We start from the raw sequence: 20,638 nt of genomic DNA, 5'->3' as shown, positions 1-20,638 counted from the left end.
GCATCACCATCTACCTCTCTGACAGGGCCTGTACCTGACAGGGCCTGTACCTGCTGCTGAAGAGACTTCAAAGCAATAGTTTCAAAGCAATAGAGGCCATTCACTTAGGAAAGTATATGTCCCCTTTGCAGAAAAATGTTTACTTACCTTGGTAAATAAGGAAAACTGTTCACTGTGAATGCCCAATCATGGGAAAACCATGGGAATGTAAAACAAAAAAGCATTATCGCTTGCATATGATTGGATGATTACAGTGTCTGAATGTCTGACCTTCCATATTCAGACAACCCATGCTTACAAATAGAAAAAAAAAATATGCAAGTAATGATTTTTGAAAGTTGTCATGTTGTTTACTAAAAAATGCATACTATGGGGTCTATTCACTAAGCTGCCGTAGGCAGCCGAGTGAATGACCGACCTAAAGTGAAGTGAGCCGAACGCTGTTCGGCTATTCACTTCAGGCTGGTACGGCTTCACGTGGCCCGGGAGAGTTTGCTGTCTGGAGATCAGTGTCCCTGGTTAGCTGGTAACCAGGGACGCTGATCTCTCTGTAAGTGGCCGGAGCCAGCCGTAAGATCACAGCTGGCTCCGCCCAGCTGTCAGAAGCAGCCTGCCAGTTTCGGCTTTCAGCCCGGCTCAGCCGAGCCGAGGCATATGCTTTCGGCTCGGCTAAGTTCGGGAGCTGTACGGGCTATTGTGAATAGCCCGTACAGCAGCCCTTCAGTTCTACTGAACCGAAGGGGTCCTGGGGCCGAAGCTAGCCGAAGGATTGACCGAAGCTACGGCTAGATCCTTCGGCTGCTTCGTGAATAGACCCCTATGTATATTTTTCCAAAGATTTTTCACAGAAGTAATGATACACTCTTTAAGGGCTTCTTCACACCAAGCGCGGAGCAGATGCAGAGCAGAACAGTTACAGAGCGCATCAAAAATGCATCCAATGTATTCCAATGGTATTTTAGGCTCTAGTTCACACCACATTGTTCAGTTCCAGAGCATGTGGAAAAACTGCAGCTTGCCCTATTTTTTCTACTCTGGAACGCACCAAAACGGATGCAAAACGCATAAAAAACGCTGGAACGCACTGAAAGCCCATTTTTTAAAAACGGCCCAGAATGCGTCAAAAAAGCAGCAACACACACTGCACTGCATGTGCAGAAACTCATACAGATCTGGTCTGGATTTGGTGTGAACAAGCCCTAGTTTTTTAGAACAGTTTATTTTAGCTGATGGCCCATGGACCACTTTATCACTTCTGAGGGCTTGTTCACACCAAATGCGGACCAGATCTGTATGAGTTTCTGCACATGCAGTGCAGTGTGTGTTGCCGCATTTTTGCCACGTTCCGGGCCATTTTGTTTTAGCCTAAAATGGGCTTTCAGTGCGTTCCAGGGTGTTTTCGTGCATTTTTGATGCGTTTGCATGGATTTTGGTGCATTCCAGAGCAGAAAGCTGCAGTTTTTCCACAAGCTCTGGAACTGAACGTTGTGGTGTGATTAGAGCCCAAAATACCATTGGAATACATTGGATGCATTTTTGATGCGTTCTTTAACTGCTTTGTTCTGCATCTGCTCCGCGATTGGTGTGAACAAACCCTAAGAGTCTCTACATCACACACAATGTTCTGTAGTCCACTTCAGGCACAAGTCAGAAATGTAGTGAATCACCTCTATTTACTTCCACTTAGTCTGTACAAAGTTTCAATCAAAGGTGGATGTTAATCTCTGCTGCTACCAATGATAGCACATCCTTCAATAGAGGGTGGAACGATTGTTAGGGATCATTAGGGACCATCCAGGAAACAGTTAGTTGACTACAGTTTTAGAAATACTGCTCTGCAATATAAACATTGATGGCCTCTGTGCCCTAGAACACTTTTTTTTTCAGACATTTTTTTCTGACAGTCTTTAGGCCACAGTTGTGGCCATAGTCGTTGAAACTATCATACTATTTTTTCATTACCTTCACAACCTTAGTTACTACCTTACCTTAACTTACCTTAGTTAAGAAACCTTTATAGTCTACACCAGGGGTCACTAAATGGTGAACCACGGTCTGGACATGGACTGAATGGCAATTCTGGGCCAGCACAGGCCCCCTTCAGCTTTAGTCATTGGCTGATAGAACCATTGGCTTCCTGGCAACCAATGACATCAGGCAGGGCCGACTGCTACAACTACATACATCCAAAACATACACACAATAGGTTGAACTTGATGGACCTGTGTCTTCATTCAACCTCAAATACTATGTAACTATGTAACTACAAGTGAGGGTAGATGTACAGCCACCAAGATCACTTGTATTAACCAACCGGCTGCCTCCCTACGTACCACCCCACCGCTGTGTTTTAAAAAAAATTAATTCTTTGTTTTATTTTTCAAAAAGTATATAAAAGTACAAGAAGAACAAGTTACAGAGTATAAAGCAGCATGTGTAGGTGGTAAAGTACAGTTGAGAGCACATTAATACCATACTAAAACTGAAAGCTAAATATAGGCATAACCGGTATATCGTGCCGACAGCCATCTGTCTATAGGTCTCTGCATTGCGCCGTATGATGTTAAGTAGTACACCTCAGATCGGAACTAGTGGAGGTATGCCCAATATAACGTACGGTACTCTATCATATAGCACTATTGCGTCTCAGGGCACCTGACATTGTCCAGATGATTAGTAATTGTACTGAGCATCGTTACATAATCGTGGAGGTAAGTTCACAGTGCTGCAATCGGAAAAGAAACCAAAGAATATAAGAATTTGAGGAGAATACTAATACTAAGAGAAGGCTAAGGAGGTCCGCAAAAGGTGGTATTATAGGGCGGGAGAAGGAGGGAGGAAGCGGTCACATAATATGTGAGGGGGCGGGGGACAGGGAAGGGACACACCGGAATAAATCCTTGTGGGTACTCGCAATCTACCGGAATAAGAGCTCCGAATAATGCTCAACTGGGGTGTAACAATTTGCTGTACTCCGAGGAGTACAGAAAAGTCAGTCCAGAAGAACCAGGTTTTCTTATAATTCTCCGGGTAATCAAGAGCAGCGGTTAGTTCTTCCATGTTTCGATTGTGATCAACCCTCTAAAGCCACAAGCTAAGAGGTGGATCTTTTTTTTTCCAATATAGGGGAATGCACGTCCAAGCAGCATTTATCAGGTGTAGTAACAGAGATGTTTTGTATTTGCGTTTTGAGAGTGGCACCATATGCAGTAGTAGGGCTGCCGGCTCATTCCTGAAGTCCATCCCAGTAAGTTGCGTGATAATACGAGTGACAGAGTCCCCGCCGACATGGTTTTCTGGTCCCCTGCTCTTCTGGGGGGGCTCAGGACCACAGCACATAGTGTCAGGATGGTGAGCGGGAGCAGAATGGCCAACTGATATGATCCGTGATATGATATGGTCCCCTGCTCTTCTGGGGGGGCTCAGGACCACAGCACATAGTGTCAGGATGGTGAGCGGGAGCAGAATGGGCAACTGATATGCTCCGTGATCACTGAAGGATAAAGGGCTGCTCTCAGCACCAGGCATACAGACTATCAAGTACATTCCTGTGCTTTATGGTCTGTATTGGAGAGCAGGAGAGAAATTAAAGATCTTATTGACCCCTGATGTGTCCATAAAGAGAGCCTGTCACCTCCAATGCTGTCACATAGGGCCTTGTTACCCGGTTGTGATGGCAAAAGTTAAGTGAAAGACAAATTTAAAAAGGTGATAAAAAGTAGAAAAAAAATACCCTACAGCCCCCACCATCTGATTCTAATAAACACATGCACGTAAGGCATGCACGTGTTTGTGAACTGGGGGGGGGGGATTTAAAAAATATATAAAAAATAAACAGTGTGATGCACCACAATCGGCCCATCCACAACATGCCTGGGAACACATACCAGCAGCTGTGCATTGCAGTGCAGCTGCCGGTGTGAATGCAGAAAATATTATTCACTGGTTTACATTGTCTATATGCACTTTTTGTTCGCTCCCTATTTGCTGAAGGGAGCAATGAAGACATCACACTGTTTTATCCTTTAAATAAAAGAGGTCCTGATGAAAAATTATATAAAAGTATGCTTTTGGTGTTGTTCTGTAACATATGGATGTTGGATCAGTAAAATAAGATGTTCTTCGTTTTTTAAATTGGAGCAGTAGCATGAGAGTGCCACAAACAGGGAAGCCAGCAATAAAGAATATAAAAAGCTTCACTATAGTGGTAGTTCCAGCAGAAGCTAGCGTCCATGAATGGCAACTGAGATGTAAAAGTTTTTAGTACATCTAGCCAAAGCACCATAACCTATATAACTAAATGGAAAATATAGTGACACTACCAATGAGCAGCTGCACTCTTAGTAAATGATGATCACTGCATAAGGCACTAACTGGGAAAATGTGTGATAACCTGTAATGAACACTGCCAATTAGCAAGAGAATTGCAACTGCAAACTAGTTGATGATGACTTATAGTAGCCGCCAGTGCAAATGTGACTGCGTAGCACTGCGAGTGATTATAGTATGTGACTGTAACAAGAAGATTTTTTTTTCCCTTTAGCTACTGCACCTTGGAAAAAATAAACTGAAAAATAATTATAAATATTTAACTTTTATGAAAGTGCATTCAAAATGCTAAAGAAATAAGCCTCCAACAATGTATTATATAGGGGGTTATTCACAAAGCTGCCACCGACTAAAATCAGCCGTACATCGGCTTGCTGCGACTGGCTTCGGGTCGGCCAAACATGCTCAGCAGAAGGACTTTGACTCTGGACATCTGGATCGGCTGAGCCGAACCTCCGGCAGGCTACTCGCTGCTGTTCGGCCTATTCTCTTAGATGCCAAACAGCAAAGAGTGAATAGCCGAATGCCCCTGAGCGAAATTTGGGCGGAGCAAGCAGTGACAGCTAGCTCCGCCCAAATGTTTTCTATTGGCCGGGACCAGCTGTCATTATAATGAGAGCTTGTCGGAGCCGGCGAGGATATGAAAGCCGACTCTGCTAAGCTCTCATCCTAATGACAGAACAGCGTCCGCTGGTTTCCGGCGGGGATATTAAAGCCGACTCTGCTAAGCTCTCATCCTAATGACAGAACAGCGTCCGCTGGTTACTTAGTAACCAGCGGACGCTGTTCTGTCATTAGGATGAGAGCTTAGCAGAGTTGGCTTTCATATCACTGCCGGCTCTCCTAAGCTCTCGTCGTAATGACAGATGGGCGCCCCTGGTTACATGGTAACCAGGGACGCCTATCTGTCATTACACACTGAGAACCAGTCGGAGCTGCAGTGATTTTACAGCGGCTCCGCCAGGTTCTGAGTGTAATGACAGATGGTCGTCCCTGGTTACCTGTAACCAGAGACGCCATCTGTCATTACACACAGAACCCGGCAGAGCCGCAGTGTAATGTCAGAACGGCGTCCCTGGTAACCAGGGACACCGTTCTGTCATTACACACAGAACCCGGCGGAGCCGCTGTGATATCACTGCAGCTCCTCCGGGTTCTCAGTGTAATGACAGAACGGTGTCCCTGGTTACCTGTTAACCAGGGACGCTGATCTGAATCTGCAAGTGGCCGGAGCCAAACGTGAGATTATAAGACTTCAGTAAAACATTGCTTTTACATTTTCATTCTTTCAATGGTGTCTTATTATTATTATTATTAGTAGCAGCACTCTTGCATATCTTGGTCCTACTTGTGAATCCCATTTTGTACATAGTTTACAGGGAGTTTATATGTTCTCCCTGAGGTTGTGTGGGATTCATCCAGGCTCCAGGTACTCCAGTTTTTTTCCAAAATTCAGAAACATGCTCGTAGGGTAATTAGCTGCTACCGACCGCTTGCTCTCTAGTGTTGTATACCACTGTTTAAAATGGATATTGATAAGGGAAATTCATAAAATATTATTTGCATATTCCTATGCTAATTTAAAACTGCTATACTTATATACTATACAAAATTACTACTAACAATAGCAATACTACTAATAATTGCCAATATTTTTACTTTTCTTATTTTATCCTGGATATTAAAGTACTACTGAGTCAAACATAAACATAAAGGATTTTTAGAAAGCAGAAGCAATAAACATGGAAACAAAAGCACATGTAGTAAAATCCAAATGAAATCCAAAACACCAAGTTTGTGGATGAACAATGAAATCATTATTATTAACACAGAATCTCACAAGCAGAACCCTACATAGCAAGATGGCGGTATGCTTGGCTATGACATAGATATATAGATATAATTATAAAATAGAAATCACATCATGATTAACAGAAGCATAACTATGTGTGTTTGCTCCCTCTCTATAGGTACATTGGTGCACTTGGAGCACGCGTAATATGTGATAACATTCCAGGACTTGTGAACAAACAGAGGCAACTGTGTCAAAAGCACCCTGACATTATGCAAGCCATTGGCGAGGGAGCCAAGGAGTGGATCAGAGAGTGCCAGCATCAGTTCAGACATCATCGCTGGAATTGCAGCACCCTGGACAGAGACCACACAGTCTTTGGGAGAGTCATGCTAAGAAGTATGTTGTTGTTCTGAGAATAAAAACCACATAAGCGATATAATTGAAAAACAGTGCTAATAGCTTTAATGTCCCACAGTCCCATCAGAAAGATTTAAACATTGTTTTGTTACACTACTTAGGTAATTAAATGCAATAAATTCCATAGAAAACAATACAGTTTGTATGTATACATACTGCACATATAGGTGTGTGTATGTTGTGAGTACTGTATATCTGTATATATCTTGAAAAAGGTTATATAGAGAGCGCAGTCTTTCTTTCTCTTGTTTTCAAAATGTACCTAGAACCTGGTGTCAGTGGACACCAGGTTCTAGGTAACCAGTGGACACTGGTCAGTCAAGTAAACTCATTGCATTTGTACTTAACAAGCCTGATATCTACAAGCAATGCAACAGCTTTGAGTATTTTATATGATTATCAGACTGTGTATGCATTAACACTTGAATAATAACAAGCTTTGGGTTCAAAGACAAAACGTAATCACTTTCTGCCATTATCTATTACCTATAGTTCTGTCTATGTCGGCTCCATGAAACATAGTTACAAAATACGAAAATCTATTCTCAAGGAGCAGTACACGCCATTAAACACCATAGTACACAAAAGTGGAATTGTTTAGCCTTTTTTTTTCATTAGTGGTGATGTGTCTTAAATATAATTTTCTTCTTGTTTCAGCCTCACAGTGGGGCTAATGCAAATATCATACTAAGTTGTATTTTAAAGCAACAAAACATATTGGGTGGAATTTATCAAACTGAATCAAGCAACCATTCAGCTTTTCCCTTCTCTTCTTGTTCATTAAGCTTTGAAAATGAGAGAGAAGCTTATTGATGGTCATGGGCAGCTGCTCCAGATTCTGTCTGCTCCAGTTTTCATAAATTCCCCTCATTGAACCTTGGTAGCCACTAATAGCAGAAGAAATAAGTGCAATGAAAAGTAAAAACCAACATCTATGTAGTATGAGTGCCTACCTTAAATATCTATATATTAGATTATTATTATTGTTATTGTTGTCATTGTTGTTATTATTACTAGTATTATTCTTCAAGATTTATATAGTGCCAACAGTTTCCAAGAGAGTCTGACACATGAGAGCTTACAATCTATAAGGGGAGAGCAAGTAATATAAAAGGTGGTAGCTGTGTGGGAATGAGTTGCTTGAGAAAGTAATAGCTCAGTAGTTAGGTTGAGGCTGGATAGGATTCCCTGAAGAGATGAGTTTTCAGGAACCACCTAAAGGCAGACAGAATTGGAGAACGCTGCAGTGGTTGGGATAGGGGGTTTTAGAGCATCCTCTAGAGACAGGAGAAATCCTGAAGTGGAGCATGGGAGGAGTTGACAAGGGAGCTAGAGAGAAGGGCATCTTAGAAAAAGTGGAGAGGATGGTTTGGCAGATATTTTAAGATGAGGTTGGTGATGTAGCTGGGGGCACAGTTATGGATGGCTTTGTAAGTGGTTGTTAATATTTTGATGGGGCATATTTTGAAAATTTTATGAAGGTGAAGATGGCAAGATTTGGACAGCGACTGGATGTTGGGCTGAAAGGAGGGGTCAGAGTCTAGGATTACACCTATAACCAGGGCATGAGGGAAGGGTAGGATAGATACAGGATTGACTTCTCGTAAGAGAACATGTCCTTACTTCCAGCAAAAAAAGGAGCTCAGTCTCTACTAGGGATGTCCCGATACAGGGCATTTTTACCAGTACTTGTACTCGTGAAAATGCTCCGATACTAAAGGCCAATACTGGCCCTTTAAATTTTTAAAGAAGTTTGCTGGGTACTGGGTACCTCAGGCAGCCTGTTCGGAACCCCAGGCAGCTGTCTTTGACAGTGCCTGTCTGGCCCCATATCTCCTCCTTCTCCTTTCTGGTGCCCACAGAGATAGGCACAGCAAAGGACAGCCCCACACCGCCCATACAGCCCTGGAGCCTGGCACCCACTCGCAAAGCCCTGGATCAGCACCCACCTGCACCGCCGCCTGGTGCAGCCCTGGTGAGACCTCCAAGCAGCCCTAGTGAGACCTCCAAGCAGTCCTAGTGAGACCTGCACGCAGCCATGGTGAGACAGCACACAGCCCTGGTGAGACCCAAATGCAGCCCTGGTGAGACCTAAATACAGCCCTGGTGAGACCCAAACGCAGCCCTGGTGAAACTGCACACAGCCCTGTGTAATTACTGTATAATCATGGATTGATGGGATCAATGATTATACAACAATAGAGAATGGCAACCGGCTATAATGGACTACAAATCCCAGCAATTCATGATTGCTGGTTGTCATTCTCCATTGCTGGGTAATCCTAGATTGCTGAGATTTGTGGCCCTCTATAGCTGATTGCCATTCTCTATTGGCGAATAATCGTGGATTTCGTTACAGTTCTTCATAATTATAAAGAAACTGCCCTATAATCATTAGTCTGTATTGTTTTAGAAAAAAATGTCACATGTCCCTTTAAGAAAAAGTATCAGTAATTGGTATTAACAAGTACCTGAGGGAAAGTACTTGTACTTGGTCTTGATAAAGTGGTATTGGGACATGCGTAGGCTCTACTTAAGGGTAAGTGGGAGGTGTCATGCAAATAACTCTTTTGTGCCCTTTTTAGCCATCTGTGCATCCAGAACTGCTGGTATATAACACAAATATAACCACAATTTTACACAGCCAGTTTTACCAGCTTGCATACAGTTGTTGCAGGCTTCTTAGCCCTCATCAGTTCAAGATATGGATTTACTGGCTCTATGGTGGATGGCTTGTGCTTATATTGTATATCTATATATTAGATATAGATTAAAACTGTTTAGTTAGGCAGACCCTCACACTACATTTTTATTGGACATGATACAAACACCAAGTATCCTGCCTAACATATTAAGAAAAGATTATTTGAAGAAATAAATAGTGCTAGGATAAGGTTACAAGCACAAGGAGTCAATTAAAAAAAAAATCTAAGCCCAGTAGAACTGCAGGGAAGGATGCCATAACATAAGGTCCCAAATATATGAAAAGGAAGGAAGGAAAGCAGCATGTTAGCAGCATGCTAGCAAGTGGCAATAAGATGTGCAATACAGCCAAGGCAACGTATCACTTCTTCAGTATAGGCTTATGAACGCATCTGTTACAAAATCAGTGCTATTTACTGCCATAAAGAGGGTAGAAAGTAAAACTGCAGATAAATAGCTAAATACAAAGTTCACGCACTTCAGATGGTTGGATTGTTTGCATAATCCACTGCAAGCCTCCAATGGCAGACGTGCTCCATTCAGATCGCACAAGGCGTCTTGCTGGTGACATCAGGACTGGAGGTGGGAGAAGATGAGATTGCCCGCCACAGAAACCTCTGACACTCCCAGGAGCTGTCAAGTTATTAAACTCTGAACTGCTTTAAAACATATTTGCTAATATCGCAAACACAACAAAGCAGCTAGGATTTATTAGGCTAAAGGTTTCTTTAAAATACTGCTTGCCATTTTGGGAATCCTCCTCCTAAGTCCTCATAGTCCACAGCTCGCATGGCCAGCGCAGATCAAGACCAGATCAAAATATTAAGGTCCCCTTCACACTATGACGTTCCTTTGTGGTGTGTTACTGCACATACACATAGTTTGCAAGTTAACAAGTGTAAAATGAAGGCCCATATTTCATCAATAATGGGCTTGCAATGCACAACTATGCTAGAAAACCCAGACCTGGGTTTCTTTAAGTAAGGAACATGTACTGTTACTTATCTGCCACTGTACCAACAGGCAGCTCTAGGTCACATGTTTCAGAGGTTACATTGTTGTGATGCTAGACAATGCTAATAGTAATAATGTCTTCAGAAACATATCAAATTTCTGTGAAACAATTGTCATTTGAGCCTGGAGGTTGCTCTTGGGCTTGACAAGCATTGTGTTGAGTATTTGTAAATGCATCATGTCTTTTTATACTGTTTTAACTGCCCTTGTAGGTGAATATTGCCTGCTTCTGAGATTGCTGTTCCCCATCATAGCACAGTTCCTGTGTTTCCTTACCCAGTATCAAAATCCCAAACCATCCCCACAATCCTGTAGTGAGGTGCTGTAAACAGCTTGATTTCATGTCTTTTTTTTAAATGTGTTTTAATCTATTTAAAATGCTTTTGTGTGTATCTTATTTTCAAAATGTTTTTTTAAATTTAAAATGTTCTCTTTTTTTGCTTTGTGTGTTTGTGTAATAACAAGCTATGGTCACCAGCCTATGCCCTTATGACAAATTCACCTTGTTCTGCGACTAGTTTTGGAGCGGGTTTGAAGCACGTGAAAGCTTTGCATGTTACTGGTTGCTGCTTTTCAACTAGGCATTAATCAGGGAATTCTAGCAGACACTTTGCTAAGAAAGATTGAGGCTGTCAGTGGAGAGTGTTCTGTTTCCTGTAAACACGTGCCTGTTGTGACCCGCTTCTCTGCACTCCTTATCCCATTATACATTTACTTGTAACATAAATGAATCAAGTGGCTATTCCTGCCTATTACAGTGCCGAGAAGTAGTGAAGGTTGAAGATGTCCCAACCCTACAGTGAAATATCTAAACAGTAATTGGATACGTAAATATTTGGACAGAGACATGGGGAAAGCATCTGGTATTTGTATGGTAGAGGAACTGCCTCTAAGAAAATATGTTGGAATCTCAGACTCTAAGAAACTGCAGAATGCTTTCTCAAAAAAGTCAAAACACAAGTCAGTTGCTTTTAAAACTAGATAAGTACAATTAAGTCTTATTTTCTGGAATTTGCATATGCAATGTTTACATTTAAATGAAAGGTACAGTAATTTTCGACTTATTATTTCAACTCTTTCTTTATTGATTATGGTCATTAGAAAAAAATAATGTTTTTTTTTTAACTTTTCTTGTTACCAAATATGAAATATTTTATGTTACGTAGTCTTTTAACTTTTAGCAAGATGGTCAAGAAACTAGGGTCCTTTTCACATGCTTCTCATAGCCACGGTGTTGTGAAAAAGCATGTTGATACAGAGATCATTAGGTAAAGCCACATGAGTCAGTCATCAGAGGAGTGTTTTATTGAACACTTGAGTCTGAAGGTTTAATTAGGATGCTAGCCTAAAAGGGTATAAATACTATTGTGCTCTTTAGCTACTCACAGTGCTATGCAAGTTCTTTGTCATGAATTACAGCTCAGCTTTGTGAAAGTTTACCAGTGGCAGAGCAGTTATAATGAGCAAGACTAGGCCGTAATGTACCAGAGACACAGGGCGTAGGCTGGTGTTTTCCTATGAGAATTAATACACTGCAGAAGATAAAGCAGTGTAAAATTTGCCAGTGACAGGGCAGTTTTAACAGGGCAAATAGATGTAATGGGTGTATGCCTTTTACTTTTACTGTGGGAATGGAGGTACAAAAGAATGTAAGGTGCACGTTAAGATTTTTGTTTTCAAACAATGCAGAGGTGTGCTGTGAATAAAAGGCAGGTCCAAGAACAGATGGTCAGCGACAAATCAATGCTGTGTCTTGAGCACCTAAACTTTAAATGAAGAACTGTTAACATGAGGAGAGGGGGAGATTGTCAACTCTCTCTGTCCTCTACCTATAGCAGTTTCCAATACACTGACACTATGGGGTTGATTTACTAACCTTATAAACATGCCACAAACAAGTATACATCTCTGTAGTGTGTTCCCTCCCAGCATGATCTATTGGTGGAATCTAGACACCTTTGTAGTGTGTACCACCCAGCAGGTGTGTTGTGCAAAGCCCTGCATGAATTGCAAGGTGATGTTGTGTAAATTAGCTCTACATTGTGTTGCTTGAGTTGATGAATGCAGGAATGTAAATGCATGAGCTAACCATTTTTGTCTAAACTGTGAAGCAGCATTATATATGCATCATGTGCATGATTTTTCCATATATGGCATTAGTGGAAATTTTCTGTGTAAAAATCACACGCACCTGGTGCGTGCGTGTGTTTAGGTTAGTAAATCACCCCCTATGACTAAGCCCCACTTCAGTAGTGAGAGGGCTGCTTATCCAAACCCTTTATTAGCCCTTCTAAGCCTATTGTCCATGGTCCAAAGGCTCTGAAAAATTTGCTGGGACCACAATTTTCCTGATCAGCAAGTGGAAGGGTATGTCTATTATTAACATTCTAAAATACTCTTTGCTATCTACACAGGACTTGAGAAAGTTAAATAGAGACTAGTTTCTTGTGGAAATGAAGAAGGCTTTGAATAGTTGGAATAACAAATAATTTAATTCTCCTTTGTATGTAAATATAAATTCCCTTAGATTCTTATCAAGTGAAGAGGGGAAATGTGTTTCCATCTTTGCTGGCTGTGTATAACAATTTTAAGTTCCAATTTGAGAGAGATATACATGAAAATAGAACATATACTGTATACTGTATGTCCTATCCATTTTACTGGTTTCATAAGGGCTCAAAAACAGGATGTTTAAAGTATAATTCTTTGAACCCAATTTTAAATATTAGGTTGTATTCTTGCAGGAAAGTACAGAGATTTGACAAAATATTGGAAGTCTGGACAGGGTAGAACAGGAGCAGGCAACCTTGGCACTTCAGCTGTTGTGGAACTACAAGTTTCATGAGACATTGTGAGACTGACAGCCACAGACATGACTCCCAGGGGCAGATGTGTCATGGGATTTATAGTTTCACCACAGCTGAAATGCCATGGTTGCCTACCCCTGGGATAGAAGATTACACTTTGCTATAAAGCTGACATTTTTATTCATCCTTTAATGGTAAATAAAGAGTTTTCTGCTTCTCACCTTCTTGTGTGGACTTGCATCAATGCTACGGTGGATTACACTTTATTGTGGGGTGTACCACCACTTCTCTGGATGTCTTGCAAGAGGATGTGGTGTTCACACTCTGTTCTAGATTGCGAGGTTAGGTGGAGTGGTGAATTGGTTGTGCACAATACAGTTTGGTACACAGTGCTGTGCATTTGCTTAGTTCTCTGTTTTTACACTGATTTATTTCCCTAGGTTTTGCAAACTTTCCATTTGGAGCTTAGATATGCCTTTTAAGTTAGTGTTTGCAAAAGACTTCTAAGCTTTCCAATGCTTCAATGCTGAGTCTGCTGATCCAGAGGGGGTACTATTACCTTGGTATTTTTGTACATACTGTATGAAACAAGTACACATATCCTGTAGTTATAATAGCACAGGTACACTGACAGGTCCTCTTTATGGAGACATTAGGGGTCTCTAGACCCCTAATGCACCTGGAGACCCCAAAAGAAGCTGATGAAGCACAGATTTGCTTCATCAGCTTCTTCTCTCTGGCAGTAGGAGCCAGATGACTGACAGGTGAATGCGGAAGTGATGTAATACACATCACTTCTGCATTCACACTACAGAGGGAGATCAGCAAGGAGCTGAGCTCCCTCCCTCCTCCTCCTGACGCCCTCCCGAGACGGTCCTGGGCCGCAGATGGGCTAGCGCAAGCATGAAAAAAATGCCGCCTGGAGACGGCAACCCGCTGATGCGAGTCTGCCGTCCGTCCGTTTTTTTCTTAACGGGCGGACGGCAAGAGGTTAATCTACACTCAATACCCCATAACGACAAAGGGAAAACAGAATTTTAGAAATGTTTGCAAATGTATGAAAAAGGAAAAACCTTAAATATCACATTGGTATAAGTAATACCTTTACCCTTGTACTTTGTTGAAGCATCTTTGGCAGCAATTACAGCCTTGAGTCTTTTTGGGTATGACGCGACAAGCTTTGCACACCTGGATTGGGGGATTTTCTGCCATTCTTCTTTGCAAATCCCCTCAAGCACAGTCAGGTTGGGGACAGCCATTTTCAGGTCTCACCTGAGAAGTTCAATTGGGTTCAAGTCAGGGCTCTGGCTGGGCCTCTCTAGGACATTCAAAGAGTTGTCCCTAAGCCACTTCTATGTTGTCTTGGCTGTGTGCTTAAGATTTATGTCATGTTGGAAGGTGACCCTTCGGCCCAGTCTGTGGTCCTGAGCACTGTGGAACAGGTTTTCATTGAGGATATCTCAATGTACTTTGCTCCGTTTAGCTTTCCCTCAACCCTGGCCGGTCCCCCAGTCCCTGTGCTGAAAAACATCCCCACAGCATGATGCTTCCACCACCATGCTTCACTGTTTGGATGGTATTGCGCAGGTGATGGGTGGTGACTGGTTTCCTACAGACATAATGTTTAGACTTGAGGCCAAAAAGTTCAATCTTGGTTTCATCAGACCAGAGAATCTTGTTCCTCACAGTCTGAGAGTCCTTCAGGTGTTATTTTGCAACTTCAAGCGGATTTCATGTGTTTTGCACTGAGGAGAGGCTTCTGTCTGCGATAAAAGCCAGATTGGTGGAGGGCTGCAGTGATGGTTGCCCTGGTGGAACTTTGTTCGGCTCCACACAGGATCTTTGGAGCTCAGAGTGACCATCAGGTTCTTGGTCACCTTTCTTACTAGGGCCCTTCTCCCCCAATTGCTAAGTTTGGCCGGGCGACCAGCTCTTGGTAGAGTCCTGGTTGTGCCAGACTTCTTCCATTTGAGAATTATGGAGGCCACTATGCTCTTGGGAACATTCAGTGCAGCAGAAATATTTTTGTATCCTTCCCCAGATCTGTGCCTTGCTATAATCCTGTCTCTGAGCTCTGCAGGCCATCCCTTTGACTTCATGGCTTTTGCTCTGATACAGTATGCACTGTCAGCTGTGAGGTATTGTATAGAGAGGTGTGTGCCTTTCCAAATCATGTCCAATCAATTTAATTTACCACTGGTGGACTCCAATCAAAGTGTAGAAACATCTCAGCAACGATCAAAAGAAATGGGAGGCACCATAGATACCGTATATTTGGGCTGAAAATCTCGTCTTATACTCGAGTATATACGGTAAATTTCAAGTGTTGTTGCAAAGGGTCTTAATATTTATGCCAATGTGATATTTAAATTGTTTCTTTTTAATAAATTCACAAACATTTCTAAAATTCTGTTTTTACTTTGTCATTATGGGGTACTGAGTGTAGAATAATGGGGGGAAAAAAGAATTTTAAACAACTGTAGTATCAGGCTGCAACATAGCAAAATTAAAAAAGGGAAGGGGGTCTGAATACTCTCTGAATGCACTGTATATATATATATATATATAATGTGATTCTTAAAGCACTGTCTCAATTTAGAGGAGTTCCATTTTTCTATGTCTTTGTTTGGCTTCTTCTGTGTATTTGTTTCTTTTCTTTTTCATTTTTCTTTTCTTTTTCTTCATGTTCAGCTATGTTTTCCTAGATTGTTCACTTCTCCTGTCTTCTCCAAACTATTCACCCTCTAGTGAATAACCCTATTTTTCAAATTCCTGGAGTCCTTTGTTAAAGGAGAACTATGGGGTCAGTGTTTTTCCCCATAGTTCTCCTTAGGGCAACGGGAGTACACAAACTAGCGTCCTCCCGTTACCCTAAGCTCAGTATACCGCGAGCTACAGCTCGCGGTATACTGAGACGCCGCACCTGGAGCGGATCCCGACTTAGATGACGAGATCCGCCCAGCTGCGTGAGTGACAGCTGGCTCTGCCTATCTAGAGGCAGAGCCAGCTGTACCCGCCCCCTCCCCAGTCCGTTCCGCCAGTCAGCGCTGGCAGATCGGAGCGGGGAGAGGGAAATCCAGCCCCTCCCCCTGTCATGGCAGAGAGCCTTGACAGGATCGAGAGGTGAGGGAACCCGGTATGTTTTCCCTCACCTCCCAATCTACTGAGCCGACCTGTGACAGTCTCATTGTCACAGGTCGGCTTAGAACTATGAGGTGAGTGGAAATCACTCATCTCATAGTTCTCCTTTAAAGTGAACCTGTGCTTTCTCATTAAATAAAAAGCATCAGGTTCCCTGTATCTTAATTCTTCCCAGCAACATGTACATCATTTAATTTCCCTGCTGCTGTATTCAGCAACCGATAAGGGATGAAGAGAAGTCCTGAGTAAGCTACAGTTCTCCAGAGCTGTGGCTTATGTAGGGCCATGAACAGCACTGATTAAAGGAGAACTATGAGGTGAGTGCTTTTCACTCACCTCATAGTTCTAGCCAACCTGTGACAATGAGACTGTCACAGGTTGGCTCAGTAGATCGGGAGGTGAGCGAACATATACCGGCGTTCGCTCACCTCTCGATCCTGTCACAGCTCTCTGCCGTGACAGGGGAGGGGCTGGATTCCCCCCTCCCCGCTCCGATCCACCAGCGCTGACTGTCGGAACGGACGGGGAGGGGGCGGGTACAGCTGGCTCTGCCTCTAGATAGGCAGAGCCAGCTGTCACTCATGCAGCTGGGCGGATCTCGACATCGATGTCGGGATCCGCTCCGGCTGCGGCGTCTCAGTATACCACGAGCTAAGTATACCGCAAGCTATACTGAGGTTAGGGTAACGGGAGGACGCTAGTTTGTGTCCTCCCGTTACCCTAAGGAGAACTATGGGGAAAAGCCCTGACCCCATAGTTCTCCTTTAACCCAGCTTTATCATATAGAGTTAGTCCATGGTCCTTCTTACCCAGAAGTACCAGATATTATTTTCAGCTCTTAGCACTGAACAGAGCGGTAGGGAGTAAAGGAAAGGTGTTTATTTGCTGATTAGGGGTGGGAGAGTAGAGCAAACCTGTTGTTTTGATCTAAATGGGCAAAACAGTGGTTTGCTTTAAGCTTTACTTATTCACAGAAGGGTTGATTTACTAAAGGAATATTGCATGCTCAATTTGCAAAGTGATTTTTCACATAGCTCAGTGAATGCGGCGAAGCTAAGTAAAAATTCACCTTGGATAGCAAACCCAAGTGTCTGTAAGAAAAATGTAAAACAAAACAGGATTTTCTTTCAATGATTGGAGGAAGTTTGCACAGCTTCACCTCATTCACTGAGCTAAAAAGAAAATTGCCTTTCCAAGGTGAACATGCTCTACTCTTTTAGTAAATGAACCCCAACATGTCACTTACTCATTTATATTAAGGAATGGAACACAGTGCCATATAAATTCATGGGATTTCAGTGCTGGTGGGAAAAAAACGGTTGTATATGAACTCCATAGGTCAGCAGTTAGATCCCATCTTGTACTGCCCAGAGGAATGGTTCTAATACTAAAACACATGGGTGAATCATTGCTATGGTTAAACATATAATTATTGCTCTAATAATGCTCTAATATATGTATGAAAAGGGTAAAGAACTGGACAATAGAAATATTGTTTAATTATCAGTTTAAAGAAGTATTGCATGTTAAAGTAGTATTAAACACTCAAACTTTTTTCAATAATGAACCCAGATAAAACAAATATACATTACTCAGCAAAGCATTGCTTTACATTTTTACTCAAACACTCAAATTCTTCATGTTTCTGAACAGATGCTTCCAACATGTTTGGGTTGCTGTTTATTGGGTGATTTATGTGCAATAAACCTCAGATTCCCTGAACTTTCTGTCCAGTACTCGATCAAAGGACAGTGCAGACTCCAACAACTGTTCATCTACTAGCTTGTGGAAGGGAGGAGGGAGAAGAGGGGGACAGGGAGGGAGGGGAGTAGCTTGTTTTGCTGTGCCTGTGTGTTTGTGGAGACACACACAGATCACTAGCGCACACAAAGGTGACTGCATAGCACTCTGCTTGAGAAAGAAGTCACTCTAAAACATGAAGTCAAGACCAGTGTTCAGGGGACCAGCTGATTCTGCAGGAAACTAAAACTTTTAAACATCAAGGAGCAGCATTCATTGTAAGTGATTTAATCAGCATGTGAAACAGCTTAAAATCCTTTGGACTTTAATATCACTTTAAACTGATGTCACATGTTTGTGTTGCTGTTTATTTGGTGATTTATGTGCAATAAAGCCAGTCAATGCCAGTGTGCCCCATATGTAAAGCCAACCCTTTTCCTCTCAGAGACATAATCGGGAGTTCTTTATGGTGTAATGGGGAAAAATAAGTGGGTGGGTAATAAGAATCCATGTATCAATTTTATAGGGCTTGTCAACAAGTCCTCCCCCGTGGTTTATGTGTTTGGTAAGTATTTGAAATTTTCTTAAAACATGCTGTTAAATGATCTCTCCTATCATGGGGTCTTGAATGTAATTCTTAGTCTTGGCAAGCAGTTTTGACACCCTCATGTTTGTGTTTTCACAACTCTTCGAAACTCTTCAAAATATCAATGAATTAAACAACATTTTTTTATCATGTTCATGAGAGTCTTGACATTTTTCATGACTAGATTTATGGGACGTTTAAAATATGTGATTCCTGAGGATTTTCAGTGGTAGAAGATAAAAGCCAATCAGTTGAGTGAATCTCCCCAGGAGAAGATAGGAAGATGCGCCACAGCTGTATTGCATTATATTCATGAGAGAAATATTGTGTATGACCACATATTTGAAAATTAATAAAATATATTAAGCACTAACCAGTAGTATCCAGCTGCACATGTTAATATCCTTATGGTCATTAGACAACTGTTCTGTCAGCAGAACATGTTTATGTGAAGCCCATAATTTTGGACCAAATAGGACATATTACTACACTCAAGAGAGGCCATTCCACATTTGTGATGTGTGGACTCCTACTGAAAATGTACCCATCACTGTTCTAAAGCATATATTTTTATCATAGAACAGATGTTTCCATTACCTGTTTCTAACCTCTGTCTTCTTTCCCTTCCCCTGAAAGGTTGCTTCCCCCTGAAATATACATGAGCACCATTATATAAATATTACTGCTCCATTGGGCTTAGCAAAGTTTACAGATGTGTGCTGGTGGACTTAATATGCCAGGACAGAATTTTAATCATCACAGTAGGAATTTTGACTCCATCCACAATTTTTATACTGTATTAGATGAAGGTTCTCAGTTGATAGTGCTATACTTTTGTGACCAGAGAGAGGCCCACAGAAGTATAAAAGTTCCTTTTATTAATAGATGTGCATAGTTGGACTTGCACTGCTGATTTTTCATTAAACCCCTATGAAATTATTTAAAAGTAAAGGAACAACCGGTCATTGATTGGTATGAGAAATGTAGTTAGGGACTGCTTAAAAAAAACCTTGGTTGTCATCCACATCAGATGCTAGCCTTGACAGGGGGTTTATATAAAAGAGCTATACAAGTGAATGGGACTGCAGCATCCAATTGTTAACTAACTGCTACAATCTGAAATCATTTTAAAGGGTTAGCATCATCATGATTTATTCTGCAGATGCATCTGATGAAGGAAACATTTCAAAGACACTGAGGCTGAGGAGTTAAGAATGTTCACACAATTAATTGTGTGAATATTCACTACAATAATCCAAGCATGTAAAAATTAAATTACTTTTTTCATTTGCAAATGATTGGGTTTCTGATTTAGATTTTTCACATGATTGGATAATTGAACAGGATTTATTGTGTGAAGATTCTCACCATGAAACCATGGAGAAACCCTCCAAATGCCAAGCTTCACTAATATTTGTTTGTTGAATAAAGGTACCATTTGTGGAGCTGTATCTGCCAATAAGAATTTGATTTGTATGAATTTATTCAACATGACATTGTACAGTCAATTCAGTAAGCCTTTTATACATGGGAAGATAGGAAGTGCTCTTCAGGTACTAGGAAAGCATGTTAAAAGCTTAACTTTTGATGTGTGTGTGTGTGTGTGTGTGTGTGTGTGTGTGTGTGTTCCAGCCCTTAGTATGCATGTGCAATTGATGTGTGTTAAACCCCTTTCTTTAGGGCTCATGCATTCAGATATTAACCTAAAAGTTATTTTTGTTTATAACTGGTCGGCAGAGAAATAGGGAAGAATGAAAGAAATAATCTGTTTGGCTGTTGTGGACAAGAAGAACTCTTCTTCCTTCAGATCTTTATTCATAAGATCCATAATGCTATTAAAATATGTTTCCAAAACATGTACCATTTACAGTTCTCATTCCATAGCCACAAGTCTTGACTCTGCCTTTTTATGACAGCCCACTCCCTCCTGAGGTGACTGTAGGCTGTTATGAATATATTGAGCAGGACACTGATGGTGGTAGCAACATTAGCGATAAACTGTTTAAAATTAACTCTGTTACAAAAACTAGAGGCCATCACCTAAAATTGGTGGAAAAAAAATTCCAGCACAAGGGGCGAAGGGGGTTCTTCACAGTAAGATCAGTT

General features: G+C 41.6%; 1 protein-coding gene across 1 annotated transcript in view; it reads left to right on the top strand.

Annotated features, from left to right (window-relative positions):
- WNT2B (Wnt family member 2B) overlaps nucleotides 1–20,638 on the top strand; it is an 80,620-nt gene that overhangs the window by 47,730 nt on the left and 12,252 nt on the right. Inside the window, exon 2 of the mRNA XM_018560845.1 lies at nucleotides 6,300–6,520. Coding sequence (XP_018416347.1) covers nucleotides 6,300–6,520 — 221 coding nt within the window. The remainder of the gene's footprint in view (nucleotides 1–6,299; nucleotides 6,521–20,638) is intronic.

The sequence above is a fragment of the Nanorana parkeri genome, unplaced genomic scaffold, assembly GCF_000935625.1.
Source record: "Nanorana parkeri isolate BGI_ZX_2015 unplaced genomic scaffold, ASM93562v1 scaffold481, whole genome shotgun sequence".
In the NCBI taxonomy this organism is placed as follows: Eukaryota; Metazoa; Chordata; class Amphibia; order Anura; family Dicroglossidae; genus Nanorana; species Nanorana parkeri.
This window is presented reverse-complemented; position numbering and strand designations above follow the sequence as displayed.